This window comes from Oncorhynchus masou, chromosome 24, assembly GCF_036934945.1.
Source record: "Oncorhynchus masou masou isolate Uvic2021 chromosome 24, UVic_Omas_1.1, whole genome shotgun sequence".
Classification (NCBI taxonomy): Eukaryota; Metazoa; Chordata; class Actinopteri; order Salmoniformes; family Salmonidae; genus Oncorhynchus; species Oncorhynchus masou.
Genome location: NC_088235.1, coordinates 67,008,300 through 67,025,138, shown reverse-complemented (window position 1 = coordinate 67,025,138; position 16,839 = coordinate 67,008,300). Strand labels below are relative to the sequence as shown.

Here is a 16,839-nt window from a genome sequence, read left to right as displayed (position 1 = left end):
AAATCAACCAATTTTTGCACGCTAGTAACCTCAACCCCAGGCTCAATTGCTACCAAGCCGGCTGCAGATGAGATAAGCTCTCAAGTAGAGAAGCAGCACAACACACATCTCATGCCCCCCCCCCCCCCTATGCTGTTTAACTAGAGGGAAAGGACCTTGGCCTAGTAGAGCTCTCTTTCTCTGTGTGGATTAGACTTGAGGTTTAGAGAGTATGGACACTGCTCTGCTTTGCATTTGTGCCATGCTTATGCTGCTCCCTTCTGTGTGTTTGGCCGTCAGGAATACTAATTTGTCTAGTCTCTGATAAGGAGCATGTTTACAAATTATTAATGTCTAGTAGTGGACACTACTCATATACTATGCATTTTAATATGTATATTATATTCTCAATGGAAATATTTGAGAGTAGATGTCATTTATTGAACCTCTACCTCTATTTTGTGATAGCCCCAAAATGCCTTCCCTATTTTCCTGTCTGCAACATGGGACTGTGTGTGTGTGTGTGTGTGAGTGAGAGGAGGGCCCTATCAGTAAAGCTTCTGTAGTCCATGGTGCATCCAGTACCTCTCACCCACTCAATCAGTCACATATAAAAACCAACAGGGGTGTTACTCTGGTTTGCTGCTGCTGCAGTAGCCTGCACTGATCGTGAATCAAATGTTATTCGTCACATGCTTAGTCCACGTCTGTTGTTTACAAACAGTGAGAAGCTTACTTACTTATGGGCCCTTCCCAACAATGCAGAGAGAAATAAAAAAGAGAAATAATAGAGAAGTAAAACGCATAATAAAAAAAAGTAATAATAGATAGAAGTTAAACAATTTAAAGGCAATGCTACCAAATACTAATTGAGTGTATGTAAACGTCTGACCCACTAGGAATGTGATGAAAGAAATAAAAGCTGAAATAAATCATTCTCTCTACAATTGTTCTGACATTTCACATTCTTAAAATAAAGTGGTGATCCTAACTGACCTAAAAAAGGGAATTTTTACTAGGATTAAATGTTAGGAATTGTGAGAACCTGAGTTTACATACACCTTAGCCAACTACATTTTAAACTTCCGACTTCAACTGTACATGCCCTTTCCCAACAATGAAGAGTTAAATAGTAAGAAGAATTAGCAACTAAAAAAAGGAAATATCAACACAAAAAAATAACAAGGCAATACAGTATACAAGGAGTACCGGTACCCAGTCAATGTGCAGGGGTACGAGGTAATTGAGGTAATACTTATTTTCCACCATAATTTGCAAATAAGTTAATAAAAAATCCTACAATGTGATTTTCTGGATTTTTTTTCTCATTTTGTCTGTCATAGTTGAAGTGTACCTATGATGAAAATTACAGGCCTCTCTCATCTTTTTAAGTGGGAGAACTTGCACAATTTGTGGCTGACTAAATACTTTTTTGCCCCACTGTATATTCCAAATAATATCCATAATGTCCACAGAAACATGTCAAACGTTTTTTTATAATCAATCCTCATATTGTTTTTAAAATATATATTCCATAATATATCAACCGGGTGTGTAGGTTTTTCAATAACACCGGGAGAAACAATGGCCGCTTTACTCTGTAGCGCAGAGAGCCCCCACCTATCAACTTACACAATGTGATCTTTCACGCTCATTTTTCAAAATAAAAGCCTGAAACTATGTCTAAAGACTGTTGACACCTTAGGGAAGCCATAGAAAAAGGAATCTGGTTGATATCACTTTAAATGGAGGATACAGAGAGGTTTCAAAATAAGAGGCACTTCCTGATTGGATTTTCCTCAATATTTCGCCTGCAATATCAGTTCTGTTATACTCACAGACAATATTTTTACAGTTTTGGAAACATTAGTGTTTTCTATCCTAATCTGACAATTCTACGCATATTCTTGTTTCTGGGGCTGAGAAATAGGCAGTTTCAAATGGATATGTTTTTTAGCCAAAAATGAAAAAATACTGCCCCCTACATGCAAAAGGTTAACAAGAGGTTTATCTACCCATTGTGTCTAATTTCAGAAAGGCTTTTACAGCGAAAGCACAACATATGATTATGTTAGGTCAGAGCCAAGTCACAAAAACACAGCCATTTTTCCAGCCAAAGATAGGAGTCACAAAAAGCAGAAATGTAGATTAAATTAATCACTTAGCTTTGATGATCTTCATCAGATGACACTCATAGGATATCATGTTACACAATAAATGTATGTTTTCTTCGATACTGTACATATTTATATCCAAAAATCTCATTTTACATTGGCTCGTTACGTGCAGTAATGTTTTGATTCCAAAACATCCGGTGATTTTGCAGATAGCCACATCAAATCCCAGAAATACTCAAACATTGATAAGTGTTATTCACAGAATTAAAGATAGACTTCTCCTTAACCTCTTGAAACTCCCCATCCCGGATCCGGGATTGTGACTAAGCCTCAGGCTCATTAACATAACGCAACGTTAACGATTTCTGAAAATCGCAAATAAAATTAAAATAATGCGTTTGCTCTCAAGCTTAGCCTTTTCTTAACAACACTGTCATCTCAGATTTTCAAAATATGCTTTTGAACCATAGAAATTGACTAATTTGTGTAAGAGTATGCAAAGCTAGCATAGCATTTTGTGTAGCATGTAGCACGCAACATTTTCACAAAAGCCAGATAACCAAATAAATAAAATCATTTACCTTTGAAGAGCTTCTGATGTTTTCAATGAGGAGACTCCCAGCCACATACCAAATGCGCAGTGTTTCCTGAAAGCGTCTGTGTGTAGGAGAAATCGTTCCGTTTTCTACATTGCGCCTGGCTACCGAAACGAACCGAAAATGCAGTCACCTACAACGTGAAACTTTTTCCGGATTAACTACATAATATCGACCGAAACATGGCAAACGTTGTTTGGAATCAATCCTCAAGGTGTTTTTTCACATATCTCTTCATTGACATGCAGTTCGTGGAAGCTTGCTTCCTCTCTGTGCCCCATGGAAAAATACTGGCAGGTGACTTTTCCGCACCAATTTCGGCGCAGGACACCGGGCGGACACGTGGTAAATGTGGTCTCTTATGGTCAATCTTCCAACGATCTGCCTACAAATACGTCACAATGCTGCAGACACCTTGGGGAAACGACAGAAAGGGCAGACTCATTCCTCTTGCATTCACAGCCATATAAGGAGATCATGAAAGACAGAGCCTCAAAAATCCTTGTCATTTCCTGGATGCCAAGTCATCTTGGTTTTGCCTGAAGCTCACGTTAAAGGGCACGCACAGAGAAGATATTTGTATTTCTGGACACGTCAGAGTGTTTTCTTTCGAACAGTAGCAATTATATGCATAGTCGAGCATCTTTTTGTGACAAAATATCTTGTTTAAAACGGGAACGTTTTTCTTCCAAAAATGAAATAGCGCCACCATAAGTGTAAGAGGTTAATGCAACCGCTGTGTCAGATTTTTTTTTAAATTTAAGGAAAAAGCATAATCTGAGTACGGCGCTCAGAGCCCAATCCAGCCAAAGAAATATCCACCATGTTGGAGTCAACAGAAATAACATTATAAATATTCACTTACCTTTGATTATCTTCATCAGAATGCATTCCCAGGAATCCCAGTTCACCAATGAATGACTGATTTGTTCCATAAAGTCCATCATTTATGTCCAAATAGCCACTTGTTGTTAGTGTGTTCAGCCCAGTAATCCATCATCATGAGGCGTGCGTGAGCACTACGTCCAGACAAAAACTCAAACATTTCCGTTACAGGTCATAGAAACATGTCAAACGATGTATGGACATAAACATAAAACTTCAATAATGTTCCAACGGGAGAATTCCATTGTCTGTAGAAAAGCACTGGAATGAGAGCGAAGTCTGTCGGGAGCGCACTTCACGAGCCTGAGACACTCTGCCAGACCACTGACTCATTCAGCTCCCATTCCCCCCCTCCTTTATCGCAGAAGCCTGAAACCAGTTTCTAAAGACTGTTGACATCTAGTGGAAGCCTTAGGAAGTGCAACTTGACCCCATTGACACTGTGTATTCGGTAGGCCAAGCTTTGAAAAACTAAAAACCTCAGATTTCCCACTTCATGGTTGGATTTTTCTCAGGTTGGATTTTTCTCAGGTTTTCGCCTGCCATATGAGTTCTGTTATACTCACGGACATCATTCAAATAGTTTTAGAAACTTCAGTGTTTTCTATCCAATACAAATAATAATATGCATATATTAGCATCTGGGACTGAGTAGGAAGCAGTTCACTCTGGGCACGCCATACATCCAAAAGTGAAAATGCTGCCCCCTATCCCAAACAGGTTACTTTCCAGCTGAAATAATACATTTTATTAAAAAAATATTAAATACAGTTCCTAAAGCAAAAATATACCAAATAATTTATCTGATGCAATTGCTTTAGAAAGGGGCACACGTCGGGGATGTCTCCTCTACCCCTCCTGTTTGCACTGGCAATTGAACCACTTGCAGAAATAATTAGACAGGACCTAAACGTAACCGGTATTGGTAAACATGAATATAAAATAAACTTAATTGAGGTGATCTCCTGATATACCTGACCAATATTGAAAACGCAATGCCCCCCTTGATAAAAATATTTTCAGAATACTCTAAAATCTCAGGATATCAAATTAATGTGGAAAAAACGGAAATAATATCAAAAGGGAAAATAATAACTCATGATCTACAGTGGACCACAAATAAGTATAAAATACTTAGGATGCTTAATAATTGACGACAAATATATAAAGAACTTTTAATTAATGAAATAAACAATATGAAAGTAGATCTAATTAAATGGAATAATCTTTCCATAAATCTCTTCAGAATGGCATGGCTCCTAAAGTTTTTATATTTATTCTCGGTAATACCGGGAAATGATGGAAGCTCACAATACCATTACATTTGGAAGAAACTGAACAGAGGCACTGAACAATGTTCATTAGCATCTCCTTCGCGGGGCTGTAATTTAAACGTAGTCATTGCGAACTATTTCAGTCAGAAATACATCGATAATGGTTAGTAAGCTAATGATAAAAACAATAGCAGATCTCACTCCGGAAGTCATCAACCCGATCGGAAGTAAATTAGAACGTTGGAGGCGGTATAATGCATAGAGCCTAAGTTAAAACGTTGACACTGTCTCCAACACATTTGGACCATGATGACAGTGTCCCACAGGAGATGTTTAAACAAGGTCCCTAGTAGCTATCTATAACCTTTCCCTGCTCTGATGCTGTGCGGCTTTTCACTCTTCCTCATGGACCTGTGACAGGCAGCCCTCACGGTGATCTCCCCTGTCAACGTATCTTTGTTAGATACTGTGTAGAAGACATGAATAACAATTATTTTTAGCTAGCAAATATAGCTAGCAAGCATAACTTAACCAAGCTAACAAAAATACGCACATTCTCAGGTAGATTCTGTCAACGTTACATCATTTTACGAAGTAACTAGCTAGCTACAGTTAATAGTTAAATTAGCTAATGATTGTAGCTAGCTAACGTTATATCTGTCACTGATTTGGTACTCACCTTCATAGTTGTCTATGTAGCTTCCTATATACATCTTGAACCCCTTTTCATTCTTGCTTGCTGGAGTCTCGGAGGCTGATTTTACCAATGTAGATATTTTTAAATACAGTAGATGCAACTTAAGTTTCATATCAAGACATTTTTATTTGAAATATTTTGGACATCAGAGCAAATTTGAGGGAATCCTATTTGAGTTAGAAAAGGATTTTCATATGATAAGTAAGATATACAAAACCTTGCAGAGAGCCTATCCAACAGACAATATTGTAGAACAAAAATGATAAACTATTGGAACCAAGACTTAAAAATAACTAATTGAGGGGATATTGGAACATAACCACAAAATTACAGTTCATGAATATGTACGCTTAATCCAGTATAAATGAATGTATCAAATATATTACACGAGACAAAATTCACATTCTACAGCACAACGGCAGAGTCATTTCTGAAGTGTAAAACTAATAACCACTCAATAATCCATGCCTTCTGGGAATGCTATAAAGTCCAAAAGTTATGGGTGGAGTTCGAAAGTTGTTTGTTAGAAGTATTACAATGTAAATTAAATTAGTATCCATCTGTCTGCATATTTCAAGACATGGTATATCAGGGTGCAGAGAAATACTGATGGGGTGGACGATACTTTTCTCATCAATCATCTTGAAATAATGTATACATAAAAACTGGAAATTAACCAATACTCAATTTTTAACACAATAGAATGGTCATATCAAAATGTTGAAAGTGTGTAAGCGACAGAGAGAAAAAATGTTGCTGTTTTAGGCCATGTCGCTGAGAGTGATGTGGGCGCTGGGTCTTGGCAGGGGTGATGCTGTGGATTAAATCAAATCAAACTTTATTTGTCACATGCGCCGAAGTGTAGACCTTACAGTGAAATGCTTACTTAAAAGCCCAACAGTGCAGTTCAAGAAGAGTTAAGAAAATATTTACCAAATAAATGAAAGTAAAAAATAATAAAAAGTAACACAATAAAATAACAGTAACAAAGCTATAAACAGGGGGTACCGGTATCGAGTCAGTGTGCGAAGGTACAGTTTAGTTGAGGTAATTTGTACATTTTAGGTAGGGGTGAAGTTACTATGCATAGATAATAAACAGCGAGTAGCAGCAATGTACAAAACAAGTGGAGGGGGAGGGTGGGTGTCAATGTAAATAGTTTGGTGGCCGTTTTATTAATTGTTAAGCAGTCTTATGGCTTGGGGGTAGAAGCTGTTAAGGAGCCTTTTGGTCCTAGACTTGGAGCTCCCGTACCGCTTGCTGTGCAGAAGCAGAGAAAATAGTCTATGACTTGGGTGACTGGAGTCTGACAATTATATGAGCTTTCCTCTGACACCGCCTATTATATAGGTCCTGGATGACAGGATGCTTGGCCCCAGTGATGTACTGGGCCGTACACACTACACTCTGTAGCACCTTACGGTCAAATGCCGAGCAGTTGCCACACCAGGTGGTGATACAACTGGTCAGGATGCTCTTGATGGTGCAGCTGTAAAAAATAAAAATAAATTGAGGCTCTAGGGACCCATGCCAAATATTTTCAGTCTCCTGAGGGGGAAAAGGTTTTGTCGTGCCCCCTTCACGACTCCACTACAGCCTCGTCGATGTTAATGAGGGCCTGTTCGGCCCGCATTGTCCTGTAGTCCACAATCAGCTCCTTTGAGGGAGACGTTGTTTTCCTGGCACCACACTGCTAGTTCTCTGACCTCCCTATAGTCTCAGCGTTGTCGGTGTGTTGTCAGCAAACTTAATGATGGTGTTGGAGTTGTGTTTGGCCACTCAGTGGGTGAACAGGGAGTACAGGAGGGGACTAATTACACACCCCTGATGGGCCCTAGTGTTGAGGATCAACATGGCAGACGTGTTGTTGCCTACCCGTCAGGAAGTCCAGGATCCAGTCGCAGTAGGAGGTGTTTAGTCCCAGGTTCCTTAGCTAGACCCAATAGACCAGAGGGTAGAGGTGGTTTATTTACGACCAGACAAGTTTCATCAGGGTACCCGCACATCGGCTTCTATATTGCCGTCTGTTTCTTTTCCGAGTGTTGGGGATTATGGCCTGTTCTGGGTTGAGCAGTATGTCCTGTGCCGCTGACCTGTTGAAGTGGAAATCTTCATCCAAATCCAAAAGCTTTTTTCTGTCATAGGACATTTATTTCTTCTGCATTCAGTGTGCAGTCTGCTCTGCCTTTCCAATATTTTGGGAGTGTTGTATGTCTTATATGAATGGCAGTGGCAGTATGAAATCAAACTTTTAGGGGCAGTTTCCTGGACACCGATTAAGCCTAGTCCTGGACTAAAAAGCATGTGCATTCTCCATTGAGTTTGCTATTCAGTCCAGGACTCGGCTTAATCTGTGTCCGGGAAACCCTCCCTCAGAGTTGAAAATAATCTAGATCACAATGACAGTCCATCCAACCAGTGTGTGCTGTAATAATACTGATGTTAAGGATTTCTGAAATAGCCCTATCAACAGCGTGTGTGTGTGGGTGGGTGTGTGTGTCTGATATGTAGCTTTTCTCTGTCTAATGCCTATCTTTCCTTGCAGCCCACTCACAACAATGTTTACTGTTGTATACTATGGTTGTGACGATACACATCACAATAACTCTTTGGGCCTTTTAAAAACCTGCTGTATGTAAAATATTGTGTCCTATAATTTGGAAAATAAATAAATGTGATAGAAACATAATGGTTTGTTTCCAACATTAGGGCTGTTTTCAACATCAGGGCTTTTCCTAAAGGAGTTAAATCTTCGTGTTTTGTTTCCTTGCCAGCATACTAATGAGTATCGTGATACAGGCATCATCCCGACCCTATTGTGTACCCTCACATAATCATGCTTATGTTTTGTTATTATGATGTACACTATACTACCACTTCTTGCCAACTTATTACACAGCTTTGTTAAATAATTTGCATTCATTATTTCTGTTTGTTGTTGGATTGGTATGATTCCACTCCGATGATTTTGAGGACAGAGAGACAATCAAGGCAAAACAATAAGGCTCTGTTAAAACATGTCATTAGTCCTATTATGCTGATACAAGCGGAGGACTTAACTTATTTGTGACAAATTTAACGTCCTGTAATGATTATTCCGGTTTGACACTACTTTTCCATCCACTGACATGTGTTTAAACTGGAGTAAATGCTGTGGCATTGATGTCCAGTAGGCCTAAGTGCAGTAAGTGGTTGGGTTCCGATTCTCTTTAATGAGATGTGCGTATTGGACTCGTTCAATCCCCAAATGCATTTACAAGCATTTGATTGGTTCAAGCAAGGGGAGTGCACATGAAACTGTATTGACTGACATTCGGCTATGGACATTTTCAGGTGTGTAAAATGCATCTTAGGACTGTCTCCGACTAAAAATAAAATGGTGGTCGACCAAGAGTAGTTTGTTCTTTCGACCAATCGACTGTTCAATATTTTAAAATGGGTATTTTTACATATATACAGTGACTTCGGAAAGTATTCAGACCCCTTGACTTTTTCAAAAACCAAGCCATGAGGTTGAAGTAATTGTCCGTAGAGCTCCGAGACAGGATTGCGTTGAGGCACAGATCTGATGAAGAGTACCAAAAAGCATTGAAAGACCCCAAGAACACAGTGTCCTCTATTCTTAAATGGAAGAAGTTTGGAACCTCCAAGATTCTCCCAAAAGCTGGCCGCCTGGCCAAACATAGCAATCGAGGGAGGTGACCAAGAACCCGATGGTCACTCTGACAGAGCTCTAGTTCAAATCAAATCTTATTTGTCACATACACATGGTTAGCAGATGTTAATGCGAGTGTAGTGAAATGCTTGTGCTTCTAGTTCTGACAATGCAGTAATAACCAACGAGTAATCAAACCTAACAATTCCACAACTACTACCTTACACTTGTGTGTATAAGGGGATTGTCACGCCCTGGTCTTAGTATTTTGTGTTTTCTTTATTATTTTGGCCAGGCCAGGGTGTGACATGGGTTTATTATGTGGTGTGTTTAGTCTTGTTTTTTTTGTAGGATTTGGGATTGTGGTATAGTGGGGTTTTCTAGAAAAGTCTATGGTTGCCTGAAGTGGTTCTCAATCAGAGGCAGGTGTTTATCGTTGTCTCTGATTGGGAACCATATTTAGGCAGCCATACTCTTTGAGTGTTTCGTGGGTGATTGTTGCTGTTTCGGTTTTCGTGTTACGTTTCTTGTTTTGTATTGTTCGTGTTTCATCGTTATTAAAGATGTATAAATTACCACGCTGCATTTTGGTCCGCCTCTCCTTCAAGTCAAGAAAACCGTAACAGATAAAGAATATGTACATAAAGATATATGAATGAGTGATGGTACAGAACGGCATAGGCAAGATGCAGTAGATGGTATCGAGTACAGTATATACATATGAGATGAGTAGGGTATGTAAACAAAGTGGCATAGTTAAAGTGGCTAGTGATACATGCATTATATAAAGATGCAGTAGATGATATAGAGTACAGTATATACATATACATATGAGATGAGTAATGTAGGGTATGTAAACATTATATAATATAAAGTGGCATTGTTTAAAGTGGCTAGTGATACATTTTTACAGAAATTTCCATCAATTTCCATTAATAAAGTGGCTGGAGTTAAGTCAGTATGTTGACTGTAACGGTTGTCGTAGGTAGAAGAAGGAGAGGACCAAGGTGCAGCATGGTAAGTGTTCATGTTGTAAATTTTATCAAAACTAAACACTAAACAAAATAACAACGAGGAATAACGAGAACGATACCGTTCTGTCAGGTGATACACACAAAACAGAAAACAACTACCCACACCCATAGTGGGAAAACAGGCTGCCTAAGTATGGTTCTCAATCAAAGACAATGATAACCAGCTAGCTCTCTGATTGGGAACCATTCCAGGCCTAAACATAGAAACACAACACCTAGACATACAACATAGAATACCCACCCACATCACACCCTGACCAAATGAAAAATAGAAACATACAAAGCAATCTAGGGTCAGGGCGTGACATTGGCAGCAGCCACTCAATGTCAGTGGTGGCTGTTTAACAGTCTGATGGCCTTGAGATAGAAGTTGTTTTTCAGTCTCTCGGTCCCTGCTTTGATGCACCTGTACTGACCTCGCCTTCTGGATGATAGCAGGGTGAACAGGCAGTGGCTCGGGTGGTTGTTGTCCTTGATTATGTTTATGGCCTTCCTGTGACATCGGGTGGTGTAGGTGTCCTGGAGGGCAGGTAGTTTGCCCCCGGTGATGCGTTGTGCAGACCTCACTACCCTCTGGAGAGCCTTACGGTTGTGGGCGGAGCAGTTGCCATACCAGGCGGTGATACAGCCCGACAGGATGCCCTCAATTGTGCATCTGTAGAAGTTAGTGAGTGCTTTTGGTGACAAGCCGAATTTCTTCAGCCTCCTGAGGTTGAAGAGGCGCTGCTGCGCCTTCTTCACAATGCTGTCTGTGTGTGTGGACCAATTCAGTTTGTCAGTGATGTGTACACTGAGGAACTTAACTTACTACTCTCTCCACTACTGTCCCGTCGATGTGGATAGGGGGGTGCTCCCTCTGCTGTTTCCTGAAGTCCACAATCATCTCCTTTGTTTTGTTGACGTTGAGTGTGAGGTTATGCATGGCCACACAGTCGTGTGTGAATAGGGAGTACAGGAGAGGGCTGAGAACGCACCCTTGTGGAGCTCCAGTGTTGAGGATCAGCGGGGTGGAGTTGTTGTCACCTACCCTCACCACCTGGGGGCGGCCCGTCAGGAAGTCCAGTACCCAGTTGCTCAGGGCGGGGTCGAGACCCAGGGTCTCGAGCTTGATGACGAGTTTGGAGGGTACTATGGTGTTAAATGCTGAGCTGTAGTCGGTGAACAGCATTCTCACATAGGTATTCCTCTTGTCCAGATGGGTTAGGGCAGTGTGCAGTGTGGTTGCGATTGCGTCGTCTGTGGACCTATTGGGGCGGTAAGCAAATTGGAGTGGGTCTAGGGTGTCAGGTAGGGTGGAGGTGATATGGTCCCCGCCTAGTCTCTCAAAGCACTTCATGATGACGAAAGTGAGTGCTACGGGGCGGTAGTCGTTTAGCTCAGTTACCTTAGCTTTCTTGGGAACAGGGACAATGGTGGCCCTCTTGAAGCGTGTGGGAACAGCAGACTGGGATAAGGATTACATTTACATTTACATTTAAGTCATTTAGCAGACGCTCTTATCCAGAGCGACTTACAAATTGGGGGGGATATATAGGCCTGTGATTATAATCAAAGAGAAGTCCCTTGGTAGATAATGCGGTCGACATTTGATTGTGAGGAATTCTAAGTCAGGTGAACAGCAGGACTTGAGTTCCTGTATGTTGTTATGATCACACCACGTCTCGTTCCTCTGTAGAGATGGGAGAACCTTCCAGAAGGGCCTTGAGTTTGCCAAAAGAAACCTAAAGGACTCTCAGACCATGAGAAACACGATTCTCTGGTCTGATGAAACCAAGATTGAACTCTTTGGCCAAGCGTCACGTCTGGAGGAAACCTGGCATCATCCATACGGTGAAGCATGGTGGTGACAGCAGCATGCTGTGGGGACTGGGAGACTAATCAGGATCAAGGGAAAGATGAACGGAGAAAAGCACAGAAAGATCTGCTCCAGAACACACACAACCTCAGACTGGGGATGAAGGTTCACCATTCAACAGGACAACGACCCTAAGCACACAGTCAAGACAATGCAAGAGTGGCTTCAGAACAAGTCTATGAATGTCCTTGAGTAGTCCAGCCAGAGCCCGGAATTGAACCCGATCGAACATCTCTGGAGAAACCTGAACATAGCTGAGCAGTAAAACTACCCTTCCAACCTGACAAAGCTTGAGAGGATCTGCAGAGAAGAGTGGGAGAAACTCCCCATATAGAGGTGTGCCAAGCTTGTAGAGTCATACCCAAGAAGACTCGAGGCTGTAATCGCTGCCAAAGGTGCTTCTACAAAGTACTGAGTAAAGGGTCTGAGAACTTATGTAAATGTGATATTTCAGGGTTTTTTGTAATACATTTGTAAACATTTCTAATAACCTGCTTTGCGTGTAGATTGATGAAGGGTGGGAAAAAACTACTTAATTTTAGAATAAGGCTGTAATGAAGAAAATGTGGAAATAGTCAAGGGTTCTGAATATTTTTCAGAATAAATACATATATACATACACCTTAGCCAACTACATTTATATATACATACTCACATATGTGTATATACACACATACATATATATATATATATACATATATATCTATATACATACAAACACAGTTGAAGTTGGAAGTTTACATACACCTTAGCCAAATATATTTAAACTCAGTTTTTCACAATTCCTGACATTTAATCCTAGTAAAAATTCCCTGTCTTAGGTTAGTTAGGATCACCACTTTATTTTAAGAATGTGAAATGTCAAAATAATTGTAGAGTGATTGCAAATGAATTACTTAAAATTATATAATGTAATTTTCTGGATTTTTGTTTTAGATTCCGTCTCTCACAGTTGAAGTGTAGCTATGATTAAAATTACAGACCTCTACATGCTTTGTAAATAGGAAAACCTGCAAAATCGGCAGTGTATCAAATACTTGTTCTCCCCACTGTGCATACATACATACATACATACATACATACATACATACATACATACATACATACATACATACATACATACATACATACATACATACATACATACATACATACATACATACATACATACATACATACTGACTGACTGACTGACTGACTGACTGACTGTTAGATTCTTATTTTTCAGAGTAAATAACCCACGGACACTGGAGAAGCTTTAACCAAGTTTATTCTTCCCAAAGGTTCTGTACAGCTGAAAACAGACAGCAAAGGTTTTCACACTTCACAGTTTATATGCATCCTACTTAAGACACTCCCCTTTTTCTCCAATCCTTACATTTTATGGTTCTACGAAGCTAATAAAGAGGGTAACAGAATTCCAAACATTCATTACTCTCGTAGGAGAATCTGTCCTCACCTCCTGACCTCAACCCCTCTTTCATCTAATATACAGATGTACATCTGTCTCCCCTGTTTCAACACATCGCTCTCCTCTTCTCCATCAAACACATCCCAAAGCCGCCTTCTTTCTTCTGAGAACCATTAACTTCTAACATAACCCAGTCTCTTTCATTTCCTATCATTCATTTAATATCTCAATGTTCAAAGTTTAGCCAATTCCAACCATACATACATACAATATATTAAAGGGGGGAAATGGCTACCTGCTGAGAGTAAATCAATAGTAATTGCTTGGCTATGAACTTCCTCTCTACCCCACTAGCTCTAGTGAATAGTGCTGTCATGGGCTTGGTTTGTTCATTAAAATATGTCTGTCAGTAAGTCCCGTAGATAAGAGCCAAAAAATACAACATTTTTGCACTTTCTGATGGAAACATGAAACTGCTATTTCGACAGCCCCACTCATAATTCATATTTTCCTTCCTTTCCCAGGACCAGCTAAAGCCTGCGTTCACGGTGGCCAGCCTCCCGGGCACCACCAGTACCCACACGCCCACGGCCCCCACCACCTCTACCAGCATGCAGGTAAGCAGCGGGCCCTCCTTCCCAATTACCAACTACTTGGCGCCCGTCTCGGCCAGCAGCAACGTCAATGCCAACGGCACCATTCTCAAGACCACCGGTGCCTCCGGAGGGCAGGTCATGCAGCTGCCCAGCGGCTTCACCTTCATGTCAGGTAACTATAGCTATGCTATGCTATGCTATACTTTAATAGAAAATACTATGCTATGCTGTACTATACCATACCAGTCAGCATCCAGGGTCATGTTTTGACATTTTTTGCAACAGAAAATGAAAATAAGCGCCTGTATTCTTCTGCTTGGTGGCTAAAGGAGAAAACTCACCAGACCAAATATTCGTCTGTACAGTAGGGGGCCATTAGTTTGCCGTTCGTTCGCTTGCTGACTGTGCGCGGTGTGTTATAGGCACCATCCGCCAGTGGACGACTGACGGATTTCCTTTTTGCCCACTTCTACATGTAGAATCAGATGGCACTAGGTTAGCAAATTATGTCTGGCACTCTGTTCAGAGGTACTAAGTACTCGGACAGTAGAAGCTCGACAATCCTACTGGTCTGTCTGTGTCTTAATGAACACAACCCATCTCTAAGGAGAAACGCATACCATTTACTGCAGTTTGTTTGTTTACTGGGATACATAGACATCCTTCTCTACAATGGAGTTGGTGTTCACCGGGATCAACTCGGTGACACATGCTTGTGTGTCACTCAAGAGGATTAGTTTTTCACAGACCTGGGTTCAAATACTTTTTAAAGTATATAAATTATTTTCACATATCTTTCAAAGTAAGTATTTGGATATTTTTTCTTAAAAAATACAAGTAGTTGAATATTTGGAAATGTATTCGGAAATACACTTGGTAAATTGGCATGTATTTGAAAATACTCAAGTACATTTTTTAATACAAACATTGAAGAACTTCCTTGTATTTGAACCCAGGTCTTTTTGATCCTAGGGGTATTTCAATTGTATTTGGAAACAAGTATTTGAAAGTAGTTTAAAATAAAATTTATAGGAAATATTTCAAAATACTTCAAATAGAAGTATGTAATTCTGCTAAATTATAAAAAAATAAAAAAATACACAGAAAATAGGTATGTAGAATGCAAATACTTAAATAAGCGTGTATTTGAATCCAGGTCTGGTTGTCGACATATTTTTTGTTTTGCTTTGTCATTATGGGGTATATTATGGGGTATTGTGTGTAGATTAATGAGGGTGAAAAAATTATTGAATCCATTTTAGAATAAGGCTGTAACGTAACAAAATGTGGAAAAAGTTAAGGGGTCTGAACACTTTCCGAATGCACTGTATAGCAAATCCTGTTACAAGGGGCACATTTTATACACCATCTCTCTGGATGGATACTGTAGCTTTTCTGGCACGATGTGATGCGATGTGATGTAATGAGGGGCCACGCCTGGTTCCTCAACACTCTGTCTGAGCCGGGGCTCCATGAAGTAGGACTAAATAATAATCTCAGCACTAGCTGCCCAATATTCATTGAATATTCATTACTAATTATAGGCAGAGCTCGGCAGCCCTCCCCACGATGGCCATTGTGTTGGACCTTCCAATTATCCCTCTAGTACAATGGAAATCAAAGGCAGGAGCTGCTGAGCCCAAGTCACGCTACTGCAACAAACCACCTTGAGGTCATAATTGCTTGTGTCTCCACATCAACTGTTTACCTTATGGAGCATTTCACATCTCCAGGAAGTCCTCTCAGTTTGGCTATGTTTTACATGTATAACAAAACACCAGTATCCAGGAAGGAAACGTCTACAGCTATGGGCTCAGCAGCTCCTGCCTTTGATTTCCATTGTAATAGAGGGATAATTGGAAGGTCCAACACAAAGTCCTAAGTACTTATATAAATAAGGTATTTCAGTTTGTTTTTTTCTTAATAAAAAAAATAAAACAACATAATAACTTTGTCATTATAGTGTATTGTGTATTGATTGATGAGGAACATTTTTTATTTAATACATTTTAGAATAAGGCTGTAATGTAACAAAATGTGGAAAAAGTGAAGGGGTCTGAATGCTTTCCAAATGCACTGTATATCGCATACCAGACGGTGTCAGAGGAAGGCCCTAAATATTGTCAAAGACTCCAGCCACCCTAGTCATAGACTGTTCTCTCTGCTACCACACGGCAAGCGGTACTGGAGCGCCAGGCCCACAAGGCTTCTAAACAGCTTCTACCCCCAAGCCATAAGACTCCTGAACATCTAGTCAAATTGCTACCCAGACTATTCACATTGCCCCTCCCCTCTCCACACCACTGCCACTCTGTTTTCATCTATGCACAATCACATTAATTAATTAACTCTACCTACATGTAGATAGTACCTCAACTAACCGGTGCCCCCGCACATTGACTCTGTACAGGCATCCCCTGTATATATTGTTATTTTTTTATTTCTCTTATTATTATGCATATTTTTTGAAACTGCACTGTCGGTTAGGGGCTCGTAAGAAAGCATTTCACTGTAAGGTCTACACCTGTTGTATACGGCGCATGTGACTAATACATTTTGATTTGATTTGTATATATTCTGGTTCAGATTTTTTAAAACTTTGTAATATAAGGTGGCTGTCGCCTTTATAAAGGAATCTTTGATTCTGTATATTTGCATTGCCATGAATTCATTGTATTACTCTCACTGGAATATTGATATTAAAATAGGTAAAATCAGTACAGGAGGTCCAGGTCTCTTA

The 16,839-nt window shown here is 40.1% G+C and overlaps 1 protein-coding gene across 5 annotated transcripts in view; it reads left to right on the top strand.

Annotated features, from left to right (window-relative positions):
* LOC135512518 (serum response factor-like) overlaps positions 1–16,839 on the top strand; it is a 58,057-nt gene that overhangs the window by 36,002 nt on the left and 5,216 nt on the right. For all 5 annotated transcript variants that reach the window (XM_064934615.1, XM_064934617.1, XM_064934614.1 and 2 more), the window contains exon 3: positions 14,028–14,271. In XM_064934615.1, the coding sequence (XP_064790687.1) occupies positions 14,028–14,271 (244 nt within the window). The remainder of the gene's footprint in view (positions 1–14,027; positions 14,272–16,839) is intronic.